The sequence below is a fragment of the Polypterus senegalus genome, chromosome 15 (assembly GCF_016835505.1).
Source record: "Polypterus senegalus isolate Bchr_013 chromosome 15, ASM1683550v1, whole genome shotgun sequence".
Taxonomy (NCBI): domain Eukaryota; kingdom Metazoa; phylum Chordata; class Cladistia; order Polypteriformes; family Polypteridae; genus Polypterus; species Polypterus senegalus.
This window is the reverse complement of record NC_053168.1, coordinates 118,896,804-118,918,613: the sequence shown is the minus strand read 5'-3', so window position 1 is coordinate 118,918,613 and position 21,810 is coordinate 118,896,804. Positions and strand designations below refer to the sequence as shown.

Sequence of the window (21,810 nt, the reverse complement as noted above, 5' to 3'; positions counted from 1 at the left end):
ATATTTTGAAGTTGTCAAAGGTGTGCTGAGCATTTTATAACCACTCTTGCTGAAAAGTACTAGTATAGAAAAAAAAAACTGGGAGTAATGTGCATGTTTTGCTGTTATTGTTTAATACTTCTATTTCTATTTTTATATTATATTTCAAATGCTTAAACACGTATATATAAAGTTTGTGTAGTGTGTGATTGTGTGTATATAATCTCGTATACACAATGTATATAATTTGTGTGTTTTTAAATTTTTGAAGGTATTGCATCACCTGCAGAAATATCAGCAGGTACTGTCCTTGGGCTTGTAGTAGATGATCCTAGACTCACTCTGCCGAGGAAGAGAACAAAATCTATGCCTGATCTTTCAGTGCTGCCAGGTAACTAAGAAATACATGTTAAACTTCTCTTTTCTTAGCATGAAATGTAGCTCTTTTTTAACTTGCATCAGGTCATATATTTTCTTACTTAAGAGAAATCACATATAATTGTAAATTGAAATGTCAATGTTAAACAATAATGCATTTGGATGACTTTTGTAGATGTCACAATAGTAATCATTTCCCTTTTAATAATTAAGTAATATTGAATATTAAATAGGGGTGTGTGATAGTGGCCAAAAATATATCTAAATATTTTCTTGGACCTTGACAGTAACAATAGACATTAATTTGCATCCTTTAAAAATGTGTATCTAAAAGTCTTACTGATCTAGCCTAGTCTTGTTAATAGGATATTAATTACAGATAACTATTCATCAATGGAAACAGTTAAGTAAAAGGGGCCTTATTTACTTGAAACAGAAGTTAAAGTATTACTAAGATTACATAGTGAAGTAAACCATTTTAAAGTGGCCTACAGGATTTACACAAAAACCAACAACTATTCTAATGAGAACCATTTTAAGCAGACACTTAATTTTAATGTAAGCAATATATGAATCCAAAGGGAATAAAACACCAATTATAATTTAACTATAGGGCCTGAAAATTGCATAAACATAAACTGCTCTGCTGTAAGGTGAATTGTACAGCTTGCAAGTGAGAACAAAAATCTGACATACTGTACTATAATGTAAAAATCCAAAATTCTGTGAAATACTGTGCAGAAAAAAAAACTATTGCATTTGTAAACCTGTTCTTTCATATATTGGACACAGATATAAAACAAAAACCCAAACCTATAACATTTTTAAACAAATGAACTTGACGTTCCGTCCAGTATTGCACTAAGATATCATAAAAGAATACTACAATTGTAAAATTCTACTGAGGAAACTTCAAGTTGTGTGACACAAACACCAACCTGTCCATAGCATCTGGCTTCAGAGCAGCACGGTTGCATTTCCCTCTGTGCTGAAAGCCCTCTCAGAAGGGCTACTTGATGTATGGTTTCATAGGTATTTTTTTGCAATTTTCTAAAATTTGGAGGAATGTACTGCTTGTGTTTTCTACCACTCAAGTGGATTTAGATCACTGTCCACCTCGAGTAGCAAGTAGCTCTTGATCTTTTTTTTTTAACACTAGGATTACCAAAGCCTACGAAAAAACTCGTAAATACAGCCCACCTCAAATCCCTTCGAACCTCTCCGTCATTGTCTTTTGTCCTATAAATATGCCGGTAAAGACAAGCAGCAAACAGCCTGCTATACCATCCCCCCCACCACCGCAGAACGTGCACATAGTTCTCCCAGCTTATGCCTTGATTATTTGGGAGTGAAGTGCTGGAGTTTTAGAGTGGAAATAATAGATCATTGTTTGGAACACATACATTTCATGTGTGTTCTGTTTCTACAATAATCTGTGTAAACACATTGTTAAAACAGAAACATTTTCCATATTTTAGTAATAAATGACAAAATGTAGGCATAATCTATATAATGTATGAAGCCTGAAGTCCAAAGATCAAATAAACACTTTCATAAAAGGTTCAAGGACGATACAACAGCTTCCGTCATATAGCGGTAAGAATTGCTGACTTGTAATTAAGAGACCCTGGTTCAATTCTGACTGTCTCATATATTTACCATTTTCAGTAGTGAGCTGCTGTTATTGTTAATATTATACAATAAGCACATACATTTGGTTTGCATCTGTAACAGCCTATGTACATTTATAGTACTTGTAAAAGTTACCTTTTTTTTTTTCTTTTTTCACTTTAATTCTCCAGTCACGATGCATACTACCGCCCCCCCCACCCAGTGATCTGACGCTGTTACTTTTTATCTGAGACTGGGAATAATTGTAGATGTGAGTGGTGTTTTGAGGGAGTGGAGCTGGGCATTCTCTGATCTGAATGGATAAAAGCTGACACACAAATATTGGTGAATCTGCATTATTCGTATCTCACTGTCACTTGATTTTTTATTTTTTTTTTTATTCAGTTTTATTCAGTGTTCCTGCTCACTCTGAATTAGTATGCACCTTATGGTCCATGATGTCAAAACTGCACTGACAAAAGGACTTCTTTGGTTCCTGTTGCACACCTGAAAGAAAGAGACAATATATGTGACATTTTGAGGAAATCATTTTATGACCTCAATAGTACCAATCGGAAAACATCACACTAATGCAATATTATTTGAAAACGAACAGCGTCAGATCTGGTGTGAATTTATGCTGGTGCTGTTACTTCGAGTCAGATCAGGAGGTGCGGGGTACATTGTGATCGTGATTTAGAGAATAAAACTAAAAAAAGCTAACTTATACACCATAAATTTATACCCAATGTCCCATATACAGTCGGTCCTCGTTTATCGCGGTTAATCAGTTCCAGACTCTACTGCGATAAATGAATTTCCGCAAAGTAGGATTCTTTATTTATAAATCGAATATTTTCGCAGTTAGAGCATAGAAAATCTGTTCCAGAACTCGCCGCTAAAGGTGAAAATCCACAAAGTTAAAACCATACGTTTAAATTATTTTTATATTGGCACGCATGAGTCACAGATTTACATAGAAACACAGGAAGTTGTAGAGACATAACACTGCAAACAAACATTTGTCTCTTTTTCAAAAGTTTAAATTGTGCTCCATGACAAGACAGATGACAGTTCCGTCTCACAATTAAAAGAATGCAAACATATCTTCCTCTTCAAAGGAGTGCGTGTCGGGAGCAGAGAATGTCGGGGAGAGAGAGAGAGAGAGAGAGAGATAAAGCAGCTGCAAGAAAGGGAGCAATGTGAAGGTAGTCTTTCAGCATTTTTTAGAGGAGCGTCCGTATCCTCTAGGCCAGTGTGCGAACAGCCCCTCTGCTCACACCCCCTCCGTCAAGAGCAGAGAATGTGAGAGAGACAGAGAAAAGCAAATAATCAAAAATCAATCCGTGCCGTTCGGGCTTTTAAGTATGCGAAGCACCGCGCGGGAAGCATATTGTATATCATTGAGGAGTTTTATTGAATACGTAATCGTTGCTCTGACTGGGTAGCTTCTCAGCCATCCGCCAATAGCGTCCCTTGTATGAAATCAACTGGGCAAACAAACTGAGGAAGCGTGTACCATAAATTAAAAGACCCATTGTCCGCAGAAATCTGTGATCCAGCGAAAAATCAGTGATATATATTTAGATATACTTACATATAAAATCCGCGATGGAGAGAAGCCGCGAAAGTCGAAGTGTAATATAGTGAGGGATCACTGTATTTGTCTTTCTTTTTTTCACCGTGTTGCATTGACATTAACCACCAGAAGGTGTGAGCTTTTTCAGTGCAAGCAGGAACACACGGGTGGCCAGTTGCTGTGTGCTATAACAATTTTGACCTGGCAGCGATCAACGCACATGTACTGTGCAAGGCATGTATGGAGTCCACTGAGAAAAGAAGAGTGTTCATGGCTCACCTTGCAGAGGAACTTCGTTGTTGCATCTTGCTAGAAAAGACAGTGGAAAAAGAAAAGGAGGATGCAACATCGACGAGCTTCTGTTCCAAGACGGCCGCTTTCCCCAGGAAAGTAAACCGATTCGGTGTTAGGTGCCCTTTTAATGTAATAGGAACCAAAGCATATAAGTGTGCACATTGCAACAGGTACACGTGTTGTAAATGTAGGAAGGACAGTCCTTGCGTGTGTGTGAACTGTTAACATTTGAGTTTAATGATTGCATATAGCGCTGAACTGACCTCTCTGTACTATTCTTTCCTCTGCATGTCCTGGAATACAAAAAAAAGGCCACTACATATATGTATGATTAACATGCACATCTCTTTGTGTTTTGCATGTCATATCAGTTTTCTGTTGTATTCCTAAAATGGTACTTTTTTGCTTCTGTTTCCTATTTGTATACATACAGATTACTATGTAGCCTCTTCAGGTCTTCTGCTCTCTGGGAGCCTCTGCTTGACCATGCAGAAGAACCAGGTTCAAATCCTGGCAAGGCCTAATGGAAAAATATAGTGATCTGTGTTTTGTTTTGGCAGAATAGTAATACTTGAAAGTATATCAGTCATTCAACAATACTAAGGGCTATTTTATCTTTATATCAGAAAAAACAATTGATGGACAAACATATGAAATCTACTTTTATTATTGGTTAATAAAGCCTTTTAATTTAACAGGAAAGTGATAAAAGCTATGTTTGCACAAGTAAGCAATGCTTTTAATTCAATATTTTGCATTCCCATGATTAATCAGTCTTAGAAAAGTTTCTTTTCATTCTTTAAAAAACAAAGTTTTGAAAGAATAATTGACCCAAAAATATTTTTTTATTTTGTTTACCCCATGTAGTTTGTAATGATGGCTGAGGAAAAAAATGTTGTCTTCATGCGGAATAAGAGGGAACAGTTTATTATACAGGTAAAATTCCATTACAACAAAGTGCCATGGACCTGAAAAATATTTCGTTGTAATGAGATTCTGTATTTGTCGCTATAGTCAGTCAGTCATTTTCCAACCCGCTATATCCTAACACAGGGCCACGGGGAGTCTGCTGGAGTGCTTTCTTTAACTTGTGTCCAGGTGTTTGCAATAATTTCAGTAGCTTCTTTCACGTTAATTTTAATATCCTCCTGTCTACAAGTTATGCTGACAATTTTTCTCAACCTTTCCTTGCAATGATACACTTTCAGGATGCGAATGATGCCCAAATCCAATGGCTGAAGCACTGCCGTGGAGTTGGGTGGGAGGAACTCAACGTGAACTTATCTAAATGTGGAAGTATGCTGTGGGCAGCACAGTTATCAATCAGAAGCCAAATCATCCTTCATATTGTGAGGTTTCTGAACTCTTTTGGGTTCACCCCCACCCAATGGGAAGACCTGCTGAAGTGTATCCTGAAGCACAATTGCCGCATCTGTTTGTCCGTTGCCAGGGCAGAGCAACAGCAGGCTCACAGTGCTGCAGCGAAGCGCCACAAAAGCAAATCCTAAATGATTGTGGTCATGCTATAAGTCCTTGTGTTGCACCCTAAATCACGAAGGCTGAGTCTCAGTACTTTAACAAAACCAGCTTTTTTTCAGCTTGAAACAGGAACAGCACAGTTATTTATTGTAGCGGGATCTACCACACAGACACAGCAGTCAGGCAGGGTTGTTGCTAGGATAATGGCCAAGTAATACTGATCCGTGCATTTGCAATGTTCCTTGCGTCAGCCATCAAAATCTTTTCTGTTTGCTTCAGCGGTGAGCTGCAGCAGCGCTGTGAGCCTGCTGTTGCCCAGGAAATGGATGAACGGTTTTCCACAGAAGCGGTGATCGCAGTTTGGGACACTCTTTGGCAGTTTGCACAAGTTTGCAACCTGAGGTTTTTTTTCCATTTTTTACTCGGTCTTTCAAGAAAGTTGACACTGTCGATGGTGAAATTCCAAATTCACTGGCAACATTTTTTTTTTTTTTTTTTTTTTTTGCCAGAATTGAGAGCCACAAAAATTTCAAGTGTTTTTACTAATGTGGATTGTTGTCATTTTTTCATGTCTGCCATTTTCTATAGGAGGGTGACAATGAGTCAGATATCGGTGGATGTTTTTCAAATGTTGACAAGCAAAAGGTATCACTGAAACCATAGAAAACAAACACAGTTTAAAAAAAAAACAGTTTGAGGAAATTTTGAAGAAAGAAAAAAAAAAAATTACAATATTTCTGTTTGGGGATCATTGTGCACAACTGAGCTGCGACCACAGAACTAACTGCTCTGTGGATGATTGATTCAGGTATTTCAAGGTCTTTTGGGCACTTCGTTGTAATGAAAGTATCTGCTCAATGTACTACGTAGTAACAAGATTTCTATAGATACGTGTCGTATGGGGAAACAGTCGGGACCATAAAAATTTCGTTGTAACAGAATTTTATCTGTATAATGAAATTTTATGGTGACCCGTTCTGTCCAATACCAAACGATGTGAAAAACATCCATGGTAAAAAGGAAAATAAATCACTTAATAATCAACATGTCCGATATCCATTCTTTTATTCAAAACTTGCAAAATGCATGCATTTTTTGATAAATCTTCGTATACAAGATAAACGGGAAAGATGCTTTTCTATCATCCATCCATTATCCAACCTGCTATATCCTGACTACAGGGTCACACGGGGGGGGTCTGCTGGAGCCAATCCCAGCCAACACAGGGAGTAAGGCAGGAAACAAACCCCAGGTAGGGCGCCAGCCCACCGCAGTGCGCGCTCACACACACCCACACATCAAGCACACACTAGGGACAATTTAGGATTGCAAGTGCACCTAACCTGTATGTCTTTGAACTGATGGAGGAAAAGTGGAGTACCTGAAGGAAACCCATGCAGACACGGGGAGAACATGCAAACTCCACGCAGGGAAGACCCGGGAAGCGAACCTGGGTCTCCTAACTGCAAGGCAGCAGCTACCCACCGTGCCACCCCTTTTCCATAATGTGCACTTGAATTGAAGATTGGGAATTTGGTTTGTCACATTTGCTTTAGTTTAAGAATTACTCATTTACATATGTGAAAATTGTTTTTCACATTTTTTTTTTCTGTTGAGCAGAGAGGATGCCCTGTAACATGAGTTAAACGTCTAGCTGCAGCTTCAGCTAAACCAAGAGTCATGCAGAATCACTTTAAAATGAGTCATGGGAAAACACTTAATGTACTGTACTTCATAACCAAGCTTAAATTATATAATCAAAACTCTCTGTAGAATCCCTATTTTATGCAAATTGACAGCTTTCCTGTTGCATTTGTAAATGATGTTTCTGTCTCAGTTACAGATTAAAATACATTTTCACATCCGTCATATTGGTATTTTAAAGGAATGTCAAGAGTTGTGATCCAGTCCTGTTAAAAGACACATTTCCACATGTCACAATATTTTAAGCAAATGAAGTCCTGTTAAGCAGAAATTGATTAATTTCACATTACTACTACTACTACAACAACTATTATTATTATTTTTTATCCATCCATTATCCAACCCTCTATATCCTAACTACAGGGTCACGGGGATCTGCTGGAGCTAATCACAGCCAGCACAGGGCGCAAGGCAGGAAACAAACCCCGGGCAGGGTGCCAGCTGATTGCATATTATTGTTGTTATTATTATTATGCCAAAGTAGTCAATTTTGCTTTGGTTTGTGATGTTTTGTTAATGTTCTTTAAGGTGAATCTTCAGCTGCTGTGTATGAGGTGACTGTTCCACGATTACAAAATGCTTTTGCTTTTTGTCTTAATTCTGCTAACCGCTCCCTTAACCTTCTTTTAACCAGTGTCTGCTATATAAAAATTTTCTTTTATTACATTTTTGTCTTATTGAAATATTGAAAAGTAATCTTTTGGTGTGAATATTTATGTACAACAGAATGCAATTTCAATATGCATGTTATACAAAATAAAGCAAAAATTTGATTGATTTTTTTTTTTACTTTGCATAGTTGTTTGTAAAGGAAAGATTTGACAAGCATGTGTCACCTATGGCATTTATCTACCCACATTTCTTTTTTTCCCTTGGTAACAAAAATTATGCCACATAACACATTTCTGGAGCTGCAGTAGTATGAAAGTTCTTACTGTTCTTGTAACATTTTTCACTGTAAGACCAAGATATTATGCTTGTAGTTTAGCTGTGCTATAGGCCAAAACACTTAACATGTAAGGTAACAAAAGAAATCTGTGTAAAAGTGGCCGAACTAAAGTTAAGTTGAAAACATTTATATTCTTTTCTAATATATTGTTTTACATAAATTATAGGTTGTTTGTCTAACCTTTTATTATGGGGTGCTTATACAGTATAATGTTAAAGGTCAAATTTGTAGCAAATTTCTGCATTGTAGTAATGAGAAAAAAATATTAAAATTAAACCAGTCATTGCTGAACTAAACCACCAGCAAGTATTAAAAAAAAATGCATATTCCGAGGTTTACCTCACTTGATGGAAAATCTGAGCACTGATATTTAAGGAGACAGTTCTGCTCACATTGAAACAATAGAATAAGAATTGCACCGCAAGAATGAAGTACACATGTAAAGAACGAAGTACCGTATATACCCATGTTTTAGTTCTTCAATGGATAAGTCTGGCTTGATTTTATGGTATAGTTTCTGGTATTTTATAATGGTTGTATAAGTCGAATGCGGAAAACTCAAGCTATTGGTCCAAGAGATTGATATGCTAATGCCCACCTGAGGGAGTAACCACGGAGTACCCCTATGTATTGCACCTACATAACCACACGGTAATACCTGAACTATTCCGAAGCAACATTTGCACTTGTTTTGTGTTTTTTTGTATCTCACACCCTCATACATCTTTATCGTAAGAGCATCCCTTATCTGTGATGAAGCGTTCGATCAGAAGAAAATATGAAGCTAGTTTTAAATTAAAAGTTGAAGTAGCAAAAGAATTTGGTAACTGCACTGCTGCAACACAATTCAATGTGTCTGAGAAACTGTTTCAAGACCCGACTTATGCTGTACATGAATATACTGTATACGGTACATACTGCATGAAATAGACAAGCATTATTCTAATATAGCGAGTCTCCACTGGGAAGTGGGTCACAGGGAGGCCTTTTGAAGTTGGGTCCAAACTTTGTAAACCCCTTTTCCTAGGTTCATTTTGAGGTACCAATGATGAGCACCATCTGACTGTGGAAGCTACAAATGGGGCATTGAGATTGAAGTAAAAATCATCAAGATGATCCTGCTTCTCTTTCTTTAATAAGTAACTTTATTTGCAACTGCTCACATATACTATTTTGTTGGAGCAAACGCAATGCATGTATATCTAAGTTGGTATGATTTTAAACTGAAATAAGAATGTCCTTGATAACTGTACAGAATGAAAATTGAGTATTGACTCTGCTTGAGGGGCTGTCTTATTGGAGAAGTAAAAGCCAAAGCATAGTTAATCCAAACAAGCACTTCAAGAAGAAACCGCAACTGTACTGAAACTCTTAATTCTAACTGATGAAAGGATAAGAACGGAGTTATTATTTTCACACTGATTGAAAAATGTTTGTCATTTGTGGCAGAATTTACCTGAAATTATGCATTTAAGTTTAGATGTCTTGAAACGTTTATTGCTGTCAGTTTCTTAGTTAGAAGCTTGTTCTTGTGGGTAATGGATATGTCATTTGGCTGGACACTTTGCTCCTTGTTGCTCTTCTCACTGTGTTGCTTGAGATGGACCTAGCAGTGTATATTATACTTAGCTGAGAAACGTTTGTTAGGGAATGAAGATAATTTATATTTTTCATGTCATTAGCTTTTATTTTCTTGTTATAACCACAATAGCACTGTAAAAACGGTATACTCCAGTTTATTAAAAGCTTTGACAACAGTAGCTATTGTTCTGAGTTTTAAAAATAATTTTAAGTACAGGAAATCTGTTAATTTCTAAGTTTGCAAGCAGAGGTATTGGTGAAGCCTGTGAAATAAGAGTTGAATAGCAGTGGTTGACATTGAATTAGAGATGGTCATTCTTGGCCCTGGTGGGGCACGCTGGCTGTAGTAGTTTGTTCTTACCATCTTATTTTAATGTCAGTTTTGCTGAAAGTTGAACACTTTGTTTTATATGATGGCTAAAGGTAGGCTTCCACTGTTCTCTCATAAACGAATAGTGTGAAAGACGCTAATAGCTGTCACAACACTTGAGACACAGGATCCTGTTAATATAAAAACATCCGGCATTGTGTACTCTTAATTATTGTAATCCAACTCTTCACTTGTTTGTAATGTGATTCTGTTAAGTATTTTATTTTTGGTTTGGTAAAAAAAAAAGGTGCTGGGTGGTAGTAATTAGTATTGTCAGTTATAAAGGTTTTATAAAATAGTCCTAAGTGTACTTGAATGAACTTTAATTATTAAATTTGTTCAAGTAAGTAGGGTTCAGCTTTCTGAGAGCAGCTGCTTAGATATAGACTGTACATCCGTATATAGTTTGTAATGTAGTTTTTGTTTAGCACTTAATCTCAGCATAGACAATTTCTATAACTTTTTCTTTATTTTTTAGATTTTGAGAAGGTTCAGCAATTAACTGTTGAAGGCATTACAGATGAAGCTTCACCAAGCCCCATTTGGGACCAGGCAGTACGTGATTGTGTTACTAGAAGCAAAATTTCAGAACAGGTAAAAAAAACAAAACCAGACGTTTCGATGTAATTTGTTTTCTTATACTAAACATGATAAATTTGTTGTCCGTTTTCATAGCCTAAAATATTAAACTTTAACATTTAATCTTCTTGCCTATTTAATACATTTGAAGTTTAGAAAGATGTAAATTTGTTTTAAACCCAGTGTGTAGAGTTTTAGAGTTTTAAAACATTATTATTATTATTATTATTATTATTATTATTATTATTATTATTAGGCAGAGTTGAAGAGGCTACAATTTTTGCTTAGAGTAACAAGGGTAGACAGGGTTAGGAGTGAGTACATTAGAGGGACAACACAGGTATGACAGTTTGGTGACAAAGTGAGATGGAGTTTATGGATGCACTGAGGGAGGACAGGAAGGCAGTTGGTGCGGCAGAAATTGATGTAAAAGGCGGGTTCGATGGAGACGGATGATCCCCTGTAGTGACCCCTAAATGAGAACAGCCGAAAGAAGAAGATAACATTATTAGGTGAAGAGTTAAAAGAAATTTGCAAAATTCATTTTTCCGTGCTTTCCTTATGCATATTTAATTCACATTTACTTGTGGTTCTTGTCAAATCTTTAGTACACTAAACGTATCAATTAAATCTGGTCTTGAACTGTTTTGTTTTTTTTTGTTTTTTTTTTTTAAATCGTCCTAACTTCAGAATTACTTTATTTTAATTCTGAAGTTTTGGTGCTAGTATTTTCTCTTCAGTAATATTTACTTTCCTTTGTTGTTCTAATTACTGCACTATTAAGGTCGGCGATGTTGAGTTGCACTTTTCATTTACGTAATCTTGGCAAGTTGACGGGTCCCTCCTGTGAAGGCCAGTCTCATAACGTCACATGCCCAGTGACGCACTCCAGCTAGTCTTTAACTCTCCCCAGAGAGTAATCTTAAGGTGTAGTGGTGGGCTTTTTAGGCATGACAGCTCACAACTAATGAATGCTCCTCCATATAGAAATATTATGTACGAGTATGTCATGCGATGTCAAGGAATAAGAAACACGGGTGGTTTGGACCTTGCAAACAAAAGAGAAGTTAACTGTATGATGTCTGTTTTTATTGTGCCCTGACAGATTGGGTAAAAGATTTTTTTTTTCTTTTTCTTTATTAAGACTAGCACCTAAATGTTGTAAGCCTACATTATAATTCCTTTTGATTGGGCAAAATGCCTTGCATGGAATGTTTTGTTGAAAATGTAAAATGTTCTCCTGTATTTCAGGAACTGAATCGCATGAAAATGGAGATTCTTGTACCAGGTTCTCGTTTGGATTTAGGAGCAAAAGAATCCAAAATTCCCATTCTGTTGATACATCAGTCCGGAAAACTAACAGGACAGGAGTGTCTAGGCTGGGGAAGTGGTTGGGATATCCTGATTCCAAAAGGCTGGGGAATGGCTTTCTGGATTTCTTTGGTAGGTAACAGTCGTCATTCTGCTATTGTTTATCAGTTTCCCTTTCACTTTATCAATATTACTATTATATGATAATGGAATAAATGTAAATCCTATGAATTAAAAGCATTAATAAACTTTTAGCATGCCTTCAATCATTACTAACTTCGTCAATTAGTGAATAGGTTCATGTAGAAATGTATGTTTGAATTAATCGTCTAATAACCTTTTCTGGAACATGTGTCTTGCTAATGTTTTTTAGTAGCAGCAAAGGTAGCAACATAAGATGAGGTGTCATTTACGTTGAATGAATGACAACAGCAATTATTCGGTGCATTAATTTGCATCCAAACTTGTTAGAATATTCCGGAGTCCTAGCTTGCTGAAGTGACAGACGCAGTTCTACTATGTGTTTCTCTAGCACCCGTACCCAGGAACTGTTTATTCGTAAAGCAACAGATTGACAGCTACAGTTGAGCCTGTGTAAATGGCAAATGGGCCTTGTGGCAGTACTGCAGCTGGTGGTGGCACACCATGGCGTACCAGTTGGACAAGGCCTTTATCTCAGTAGATTCAGTTGCATTCTGTTGCCAGGTTTTTGCCTGTTAGAAGTGTGACTAGGAATTACTGTAGTAGTGAGTGTCCACATATCACATCACCTACCACATTGTTTGTACATGCAAATAGAGTTTTGACAGAAAAGCAAGGTTGCTGCTGGATCCAGACCAAAAGAGGTTCAAGTTTAGCTGTTTTTAATATTTTTTTTTTGTGTGTTGATGAAAGTAAAGCCACTGAATAGAGTGCATTTATAGAAATACTAAATATGTTACGGTGCAACCAGAATAAAAAGATGAAAGGCTTCTGCATATAGCTTGATGTGACACCTGGGAACGCATGTTGCCTCCTGCACTGATACCCTGAGGCTGAAGGTGACTTTTTGGAAATTAACAGCCTGCCTCTGTATTAGTTGTTGAGAATCGCCATTTACAGATGCAGATAGATCCAAACATGAGCACAATATAAGTGGCAAGTCTGTTGCAGTTAGTTTTATGCATTGTTCTTCTTCATTGAACTCTTCCTTGATCACATTATTGCTCTGTAACCAAATCCTCTCCAGCTTGAATGATGCCCCATTGATATTGGGCAACACAGTCTTGGCTTCACTTGGGCATTTTCCAGTAACTGGGTTTCAGACCGCTAAGAGAACTTCACTCCGGACTCTGAAGTTTTCAAGCCATGGTTTTATAATTTCTCCATTGTAGAAAGTGCTTTCATTCACAGTATCGTAACCTCACGTAGAGTGGAAAGTGCAAAATTCTCCCCTTTCAGATCACTCAGAAGTAAGTTGAAGCGTCTGTCACTTTCTCCAGTTTACAGTTCATGTCCTCCGCTCATGATCCTCCTTCCAGATGTGTGCTCAGGTGTCTAACTCGGTAGTGTCAGCGTTTTGTTTCTGTGAACGTAGTCCTTGACTACAGCTTAGGCTTTGATTTTTGTATTTTAAGGTTTCGGTTTTTAATAAAAATTAGTTGACTGAAATGGGCCATTTCATGATATTTTATGGGTTGATGTTCCCTGTATGTTTTCCTGAATAGAATTTAAACCAGGACAGGATCATAGTCCGCCAAAGGGCATACGCATAATTTATGAGTGTCATTTACACCAACTACAAGTAAGACAGATACATTCTTTTGTTTTTTTTTTTTAATGTTAGCTGTTTTGGATGAATGAATGGGGGTTAAAAACGCATGAGCACACCAATGAGGTAGCCTAGTTTACGTGGACGTGCTAATCCTTGCACAGGACTTTTCCAGTATGCTAGAAAACGGGACAGTAAGCAGTTTATCTGGGTGAGCTAAATCAACAGACCCTTGGGATAAGACTAACGCCTTCTTAAAGTGCTGTCTCAAAGTAGGTAAGAACTGCAGGTTATCTCAAGTCATTGAAAAAGTGTGTGAGAGAGAATGCATTTGCTTTAGGGGTCACAGGGAGGTCTCGGGTTTCTCAAAGCAAGACTTACATGGAAGGCACGTCATATTTGCAGTTGAATTGCAGTGGGTGGCTCATCACAAGGTTGCCAAGTTTTAACTGTGACCACTTAGTTGCACATTTTGACGTGCATGTAACCCAAAGTGTGTGCGGCTTTGTCAGTGATTCACTCCACAAAAAATAAACCCAATACACAGCTTGGTCACACTGTGCTCTGTAGAAAGTTTCACATCAATGTGATGAATGTCCATTTGTTTCAAAATGCAGTGACTCTGTGCTTGTACCTCTGCCCCCAGAGTTGGTCGGGCATGCAGTGTTATTGTAAGGGTGACCGCGATTACCTGGGGGCCCGTCAGTAGTGTGTAGAATGAGAACACTGGCACTAGTGTATGAGGGGTTAGAAGTTTAAGTTTTAGATTTGCCTATGGTGGTCTTCCTTCTGCCTTATACCTAATTCTGCCAGGGTGAGTTCTGCCCCCAAAATCATGAATTAGACTAAGCAGAATTGTGAATGTTCTGCGATTCTGCCGAGTGGTGCAGACCAACGTTCATGTCCCAGTTTGGCTGTTACACATTTGCTTTGGTTTCTTGCAGTTGCTTCTTGCTTGTTAGGTGACTTGACGATGGCCACTGGTGTGGTGTGAGGGGGCCTTCACCCTGCAATGGGCTGGGACGGGGTGGGCAATGTTGGTCCTGGAGAGCCGCAGTGGCTGCATGTTTTTGTTCCAGCCCAATTTCTTAATGAGAAGTCCATTATTGCTGATGACGTTCTTATTGCTTAAGTGACATTTTGGTGTTTCATTTTAGTGGTCTCGCTTGTTCTTATTTGTCTTAAACTGCTGCATTCAGCAGTTTTAATGGCTCCTTATTAGTAGTAAGATGGAAATACAAAGCAGCCAGCAGTTCTCCAGCTAGCGTTTTTCCAATTGCCTCTGTGTGTGTTCATCATACACTGTTTGATTTAATAAAACACTTAATAGAAAACCTTGGCAGACTGAAAATGATCCGTTTTTAGGCTTCAAATCATTTTGATGATATCCTTGGAAAGGAAAAAATCTGCGATATAAGAACCTTGCATTGCACAGACTAACAAGCTGTAAAATTAAATCAGTTCTGAGATTGGCAAGGATTGGTTTCTTATTAAGCAATTGGTTTGGAATGAAAACCTGCAGCCACTGCGGCCCTCCAGGACCGACATTGCCCACCCCTGGGCTGGGGCCTTAACCAGGGATTGTGTCTGCTCTGCGCCCAATGCTTGTTAAGGGCAGGCTGTAGTTTCCCTTTGAACCACCTTAGGAAAAGTGGGTTAAGAAATTGGATGGAAAAATGGATGTTGTTCTGCTCCCTCGTTAACTTATTTACATACATTTTCATATTTGCTAACTGCTTCATTTTTGCAGTGGATAGAATTTAACAGCCGGCTGTTATTGTTCACTTTAGACTCGGGGTACAGCCCACTCTAACAGCCATCTTCCTTTAATTAACTAATGTACCAGCTTGGCTCCTGTGACATGTTATGGCTGCATTATCACATGGACTCAGACCTCAGCCAGATAACCATCTTTGTCGGAGTTTACACGTTCCCTCTTTTCAGTTCTCCGATTATTAAACTGGCGGTATGTGAGTAATGGTGAGCGTTCTTCTCTGTAAAACCGACTGCATCTGCAGAAAGACTTGGATTGCTTTTTAATTTGAACTCTGTCTACATTTGCAAAGCTTATAGTTTTGAAGCTGATCTCGGGTTGATCAGAATGGACGTAAAGGTGGTCTGTAATGGGCGCTAACTAACTGTGATGGAGAGGTAGCAAAGAATTTTTCCATATGGTGGAATATTTTCAATGATCTGGGTGTACAAGGCCAGGATTGATCATTGTTGTCTCGCACGTCATGAATGTTCATTCAAGGTATCGTGGCCTTTTCATGAATGAGTCGTGATAGAAAGAGTCGTTGATTTTGAAGTTTTGGAATTTTCTTTCTCGTGTTTTTTTCACTCCATTCTTGATTGTGTAATGCAATAGCATGCAACAATTATATCATTGGATTTTTGGACTACTATGTATACCATTTATTGCTTTTTTGCTAACTGTTGTGAAGAGATGTGCAAGTAAGAATTTCATTGTGCCAAGTAGACGTGACAGTAAACTTGACTTGACAAAAGTGTCTGGTGGCACAGTGAGACCCAGACTCTCTTTATTTTCAAAGCCATGCAGCCCTACGAGAGACCCCAGCGCTGAAAAGATGCAGATGAGCAACTGGCTACATGGTGCAAAGCTCGAACATACAAAAGACTTCAAGTCAGGGGTGGTGCAAAATAGAGTCCTATAAAACATGAACGTGTAGGGAGTAAACACAAGCAGCAGTAATTCATATTTTATTTCATCTTTAAGACTTTTTTTCTAACATAAAAAAATACCAATGACTTTCAGTTATCTGAAATAATATCACTGAGAACAAAGTATCCGTGCAGGAGTAGTTTGGTTAATGGTCTGAGTACTTAGGCAAGGCCCTCTGTGCATTGCAGGTATAACACCACTAGTGGGAATTTTGCTTGTCGTTTGTCTTCCTACAGATCTACAGAGGGGCTCGAGCTGGAGGGCTGCAGGAGGGGCTCAAACACTCACAGCACAAAGGAACGGCGCATTTCCCAAATGACTTCCCAGACTGTGCTGCTGGTGTGAGATTTAGTGGTGAACAAGAAAAGGAGCTTCTGGACAAATACAAGAGGTGCTGCTGTTTGAACTTTGTTGTCTGACTATATATATATATATATATATATATATATATATATATATATATATATATATATATATATATATATATATATATATATATAATATAATGTGTGTTATATTTTATATAATTTTTTAGGATGCCCCTCCTTGATATCGTCCATTTGCATATTTGTCACACTGAGTGAATTTGGATCTTTAGACATAATGTAATTTTACATGAAAGAATCCCGAATAAACATAAACCATTGCTATTTAAACAGAACACCATCGGCTCCATTGCTATGTAATATATATAAGCAAGAAAGTTTTATATCCTGTGTGAGAAGGCTGTTGCCCCCTTAGTTTCTTCACTCAGACCACTGACCCGAGTTAATTGATAATCGGGCTCCCCTGACTGAACACAGCCAGCCATACTGAATCTAAACCTACACCTCATTCTTTACAGACTCTTGCCATAGCAGTGAAGTAGTCACCCACATGGGCTGTGCCTCGATCAAAGGAAATTCCAGAAGATTCATGGGAAAGATTGTTGAAACTTGACAATCGGAGAAAGGTTCTAAAGTTGTTTCCCCTGCACCAGAGTGAAGAGCATTATCATACCGTAGTAGAGAATGGCAGATGAGCACCTGAGCAACTGCAAACATCCGTATCTCTTAGCTATTATCCATGTTCTTGACTCAACAATAAGAGAGAGACCAAGTGAAAAGCGGGTTCTTGGAAGAGCGTGGCAAGGTGAAACCCTCTGCTGTCCAAAGGTGACCTCATCGGTCAGCTCACTTTTACAAAGACACACCTGGATGACCCCCAAGTTTTTTGGAGTGATGTTCTGTAGGCCGATAAGTCAAAGGTAGAACTCGTTGACTGACATGAGGCCCACTATACCTGGCATAAAGCGAAGATTGTGTTTTACAGTAAGAACGTCATACCTACAACAAAACCTAGGGGGTGTTAGTGAGAAGGTATCTGGATACTTTGCTGCCTCAGGCCCTGGAAGGCTCGATATTATTGGAGGACCCTTGAATTCTGTACTTTACCTTAATATTCATGAGTGTAGCGTCCTTGGTCTGAGGCTGAAGTGTATTTGGAATCTACAGCATGACAGTGACCCAAAACACAAAAGCAGGGCTATAGCTGTGAAAGGCCCAGAAGAAACAAAATGAAAGGCGTGGAGTGTTCAGGGCAAAGTCCTTACTTGAGTCCAGTAGAGGTGCTCTGAAAGGAGCCGTTTACACTCGCAAACCTACCAGTGTGTCTGAATTCATGTCCTGTGTACTGTATATACAGTAGATGTAGCTATCTATCTATAAGATGTATCATTTATAAATCAGATTATTTTAAGGCAGCCCTTTCCTATGCTCATTTGCCGATCCTGAAACTTTCCGCCACTGCCAGCCAGTCGGACATTGAATCCAGAGTTCAGACACCTCATTTCTGTTAAATCAACGGAATTAAGTGACAAGGGTTGTGCCAAATATGTGACTTTGCTTACTAGAGTAAATCTGGACTTCAGTAATTTTTCTTTGACTAAAATTAATACAAGTTGCATGATTTTAAAATGACTAATACCAAAGAAAAACATTAGTTGACATGCCAAGACTAAATAAAAAAAAAATCGTTAACCAGCACCGCTGGTGTCTCTGCAGACGTTTTGAGAGAACCCAAGCTGCAGATGGCATGATCGAGTTGGCCGTCCAGTCTCATGTTTCAGGTCTGCGTTGATAGTTTAGTTTAGTTGTGTGTTTATTTCTTGGGCATTGGCGGGTGTGTAATCAATTCTTTGTGACATTTCTGAACAGAACTCAAATGCGCTCATCTTTTACTGCGTGTTTTATTAATTGTGTTTGTCCCGAATGGGACTGTTTGTCTTGCTTGAGGTTGCGAGCTTGCAACCATTTTACAAATGCATACACTTTGTTGTCTGACTTTTTTTTTTTTTAATGTTGTTATTCCTTCCAGACGACCACCTAGCAAAAGACCAAATTACATAAAACATGGCAGCGTGGCACCCTTCCTCTGTCCTTGGCAGCAGCTGGTTGAGGAATGGGAGATGATACTAAAGACAGAAGATGAGAGGGGTGTCTCTGAAGAGCACAGGGGGGCCCTGCCTGCACCTGAAAGCAGTGGAGAAGAAAAGTCCAAAGGTGTGAAGGTGAAATGTGCAGATGAAGAAATGAAAACCAGTCCTGGTGCAGCGGACTTCAGCATTTTAAGGTTTGTTCAGTCTTACCTGGCACTCATTTCCACACTCGCAAGTGTAACCAGGGTGCAGGAGTCAAACGTGTGCCAGATATGCCCAGTACTTTCATATGTTAACGTATTTACTAGAAGTGTTGCTAATTTGAAACAAACCCCCAACTTTAAAAACTTGTGATTTTTCACCCGTAGCCTTTTCAGAACTGATCGTTTGTTTGTAACCAAAGAGTAATTTGAATTGGTTTGTTTTCTTCTTCTAGGAACAGAACTGTACTCAAGCAGGTCTCCGCTTGGTGCTTACCCACTTCTGGAAAAGGGAAACGGGCAAATCGTTCAGCCAGGTTCTCAAGGCAGCAGATTCCAAGTGGTGCTGCTCTTTCGATTTCTGCCCATAATCCACGGTGTCTTGTGTGGACTCGGCTGTCACTGCTGAAGAAAGGTTCCCCTACAAGTCATGCACTCATTTGTATTCCAGACCCTGGAGATATACAGATGCTTTGTGCAGACCTTACATTTTGTGGTCCTCAAGAGCCCAAGCACAAAGATCACTTCAAGAAGAAAATCAAGGAGCTGAAGAAGAAGAAGTTGGCAGCCTCTCCTGGAGCCTCCTGTAAGGTTCAGGGTATCGGCTCTTCGGAGCTGCCAAGTAAACTCATTTCCGGGCTGTGGCCTGAGCCTTTGCCAAGTATAACTTCTCACTGCACCAGAGTTACAATTGGGTTTGTACTGCGTGGGGATTTCTCCCTGACGGCAGGCTGCGGGGAGGCCCTGGGCCTTGTGAGCTTAGCAGGACTCTTGCACATGCTGTCCCAGCAGGCCTCAGACAGGAAGGGCCTGGTGCTGGTGAGAAACCCAGCTTCACTGCAGTATAGATTTGCCAGAATCATGGTTGAGGTATAAAAATAAGTGAGTTATTACTATTAGCAAATTATTCTTTTGTATGAGACATTTGTTTTAGTGACTATGATCCTTCAAGAAACAAACTGTTGTCAGGTAAATTTACTCACTGACTTCTCACCTGCACCCCAGAATGATTGTAAATGGTGGTAGACCTTCTCAAAACGGTCAGCAGCCCCTTTTACAAAATCACCGACCAATCATGGGAACACAAAAACATAAATGACACATTCAGTGCTGACTCTTGTTTCAGTTAAACTTGTTTAAAAGTTGAACCATCAGGCTGGCCATTTTGAAAAGTAATCGGGGCTTCACATTTTATTTTGAGTGATCTTGGTAAGCACTGCTAGCTTGTTTTGGTTGACTTGAAATTGAAGAATTAATAAAAATGATATATAAGCGTTAATGCTTAAGGGACTTGCCTCTCGACTTAAAAGCTTTTCTTTGTCTCCGTCCATTTTTAAGCCACTTCTGTCCAGTGTAGGGTTACGGGGTGTCTGCTTTTCACATGTGCCGTGTGGACTGCAGACGAGTTTGGAAGCTGTTGGTCTCTTTAACCCCCTTAGTGTTAAAACTAAGCGTCCTTGAGCTTGAATTTCTATGTAAACCTGATTAATCCTGAGCCGTACTCTGGGTAACTGATTTAGATGGCATGTGGTGTGTTAAGCCAGGACAATACTCGGGATACTGCAAAAAGTGCAACCTTTTCTATGCATTCTGCCACTCTATGATCGCTCATCAATATTCATGAGTGGGGTGGAGCCTTCAAGGCAGACACGATAAGTGTGTAAGCGTAAAGCAGGTTTTAGAACAAGCGGAAACTGAACTATTAGTTGATTCAAGTGATGGTGATGAATTGGTAATCAGACGTTGAAACTCGTGCAGACAGCACTGTAGGACTGAACCTCCGTGATACGCCTGGGGAATTCGCTCACCTGAAAGGTCATTGTGGTGCAAGTAGCTTTCTGGCCTAAAAGGCATAAAGATTGCAGTTCAATAGAAGGATAAGTAAGATGTTAGCCCCCATTTACAGTGCAGCAACTGTTAACAGTCGGTTTGGGGGAAATATGGATGCCGTTAAGCTTTGCACTGTGGTAGTCCACAGTAACACAAGGGGCAGGTTGATTGTGTGGATCTGACACAACAGACATTCAGCCTCTCGTGCAGAAGCAACAGACAAAAATATAAGAAAAGTGTGCAAAGAGACAGCTTCTACTGTCCTGATTGTGACATCTGGTCGTACGTTGGAGACGGAGGAGGTCTTCTAAATCTCTCAGTACAGCAGTGAACACTCGCTATTCCTTTCTTGCTGTATTTATGTTGACGGTGTGGCATTTACAGGTTTGCTGTGCTGAATTTGTTTTTCTTGTTCTTGGCTCACGTTTCTGGGTTTATTAAACATAATGCTACAGAGGTTAAGGACCCAGCAAAAGTGCAGAACGTGTAGTGATGCCACCATCAGCATTTGTGGCAATTATTGATTTTGTAGTAAACAGTAAGAGCCTTTGTGTCTGGATAGAGAAATAGTACACGTTGTGACAGATTAAGGGCTCTCTTGCTCCCTTGAACCCTCAGACACCAGATAAAAAGTCCAATAATTATTTATTACAATGATAATGTGCACAAAGCACCATCACTCCACTATACTCAATAACAAAACCAATAATCCAATAAACAATCTCCCAGATGCTTAGCCACCCTGCCTCTCCGCTCAGCTCATCTGTCTGGGATGTCCCACAGTCCTTTATAGTCCTCGACCCGGAAGTGCTTCTGAGCTCTCTGTCCATGTGATTATCCAGCACTTGCGGTTCAGGTAAAAACTTCTCTTTTTCTTCAGCCTGGAAATGTATCATTTCTTCAGTTTCCGTGATTGTGAATGACTTCCGGGCTGTCAGGAAAGTATAAGTCCCTGGGCCTTCCTGCAGTGTCCTCCAGTCTTCCCCATGGTATCCAGCAAGGTTGTGATGAAAGACTCCAAGTTCCATGATGCCCTGCTGGAATTCGGGGCCCTTCCATGTTGCAGGGATGGCTCCATCTGGCGGTTTGGGGGGTGTTGGTCGGGACACACGGCCGG

General features: G+C 39.1%; 1 protein-coding gene across 5 annotated transcripts in view; it reads left to right on the top strand.

Annotated features, from left to right (window-relative positions):
• Positions 1-20,158, top strand: part of pop1 (POP1 homolog, ribonuclease P/MRP subunit) — a 44,392-nt gene extending 24,234 nt beyond the window's left edge. For all 5 annotated transcript variants that reach the window (XM_039736900.1, XM_039736897.1, XM_039736899.1 and 2 more), the window contains exons 11-16: positions 251-370; positions 10,403-10,518; positions 11,755-11,946; positions 16,484-16,638; positions 18,603-18,857; positions 19,100-20,158. In XM_039736900.1, the coding sequence (XP_039592834.1) occupies positions 251-370; positions 10,403-10,518; positions 11,755-11,946; positions 16,484-16,638; positions 18,603-18,857; positions 19,100-19,739 (1,478 nt within the window). In that variant the 3' untranslated portion in view covers positions 19,740-20,158. The remainder of the gene's footprint in view (positions 1-250; positions 371-10,402; positions 10,519-11,754; positions 11,947-16,483; positions 16,639-18,602; positions 18,858-19,099) is intronic.
• Positions 20,159-21,810: the final 1,652 nt, after the last annotated feature.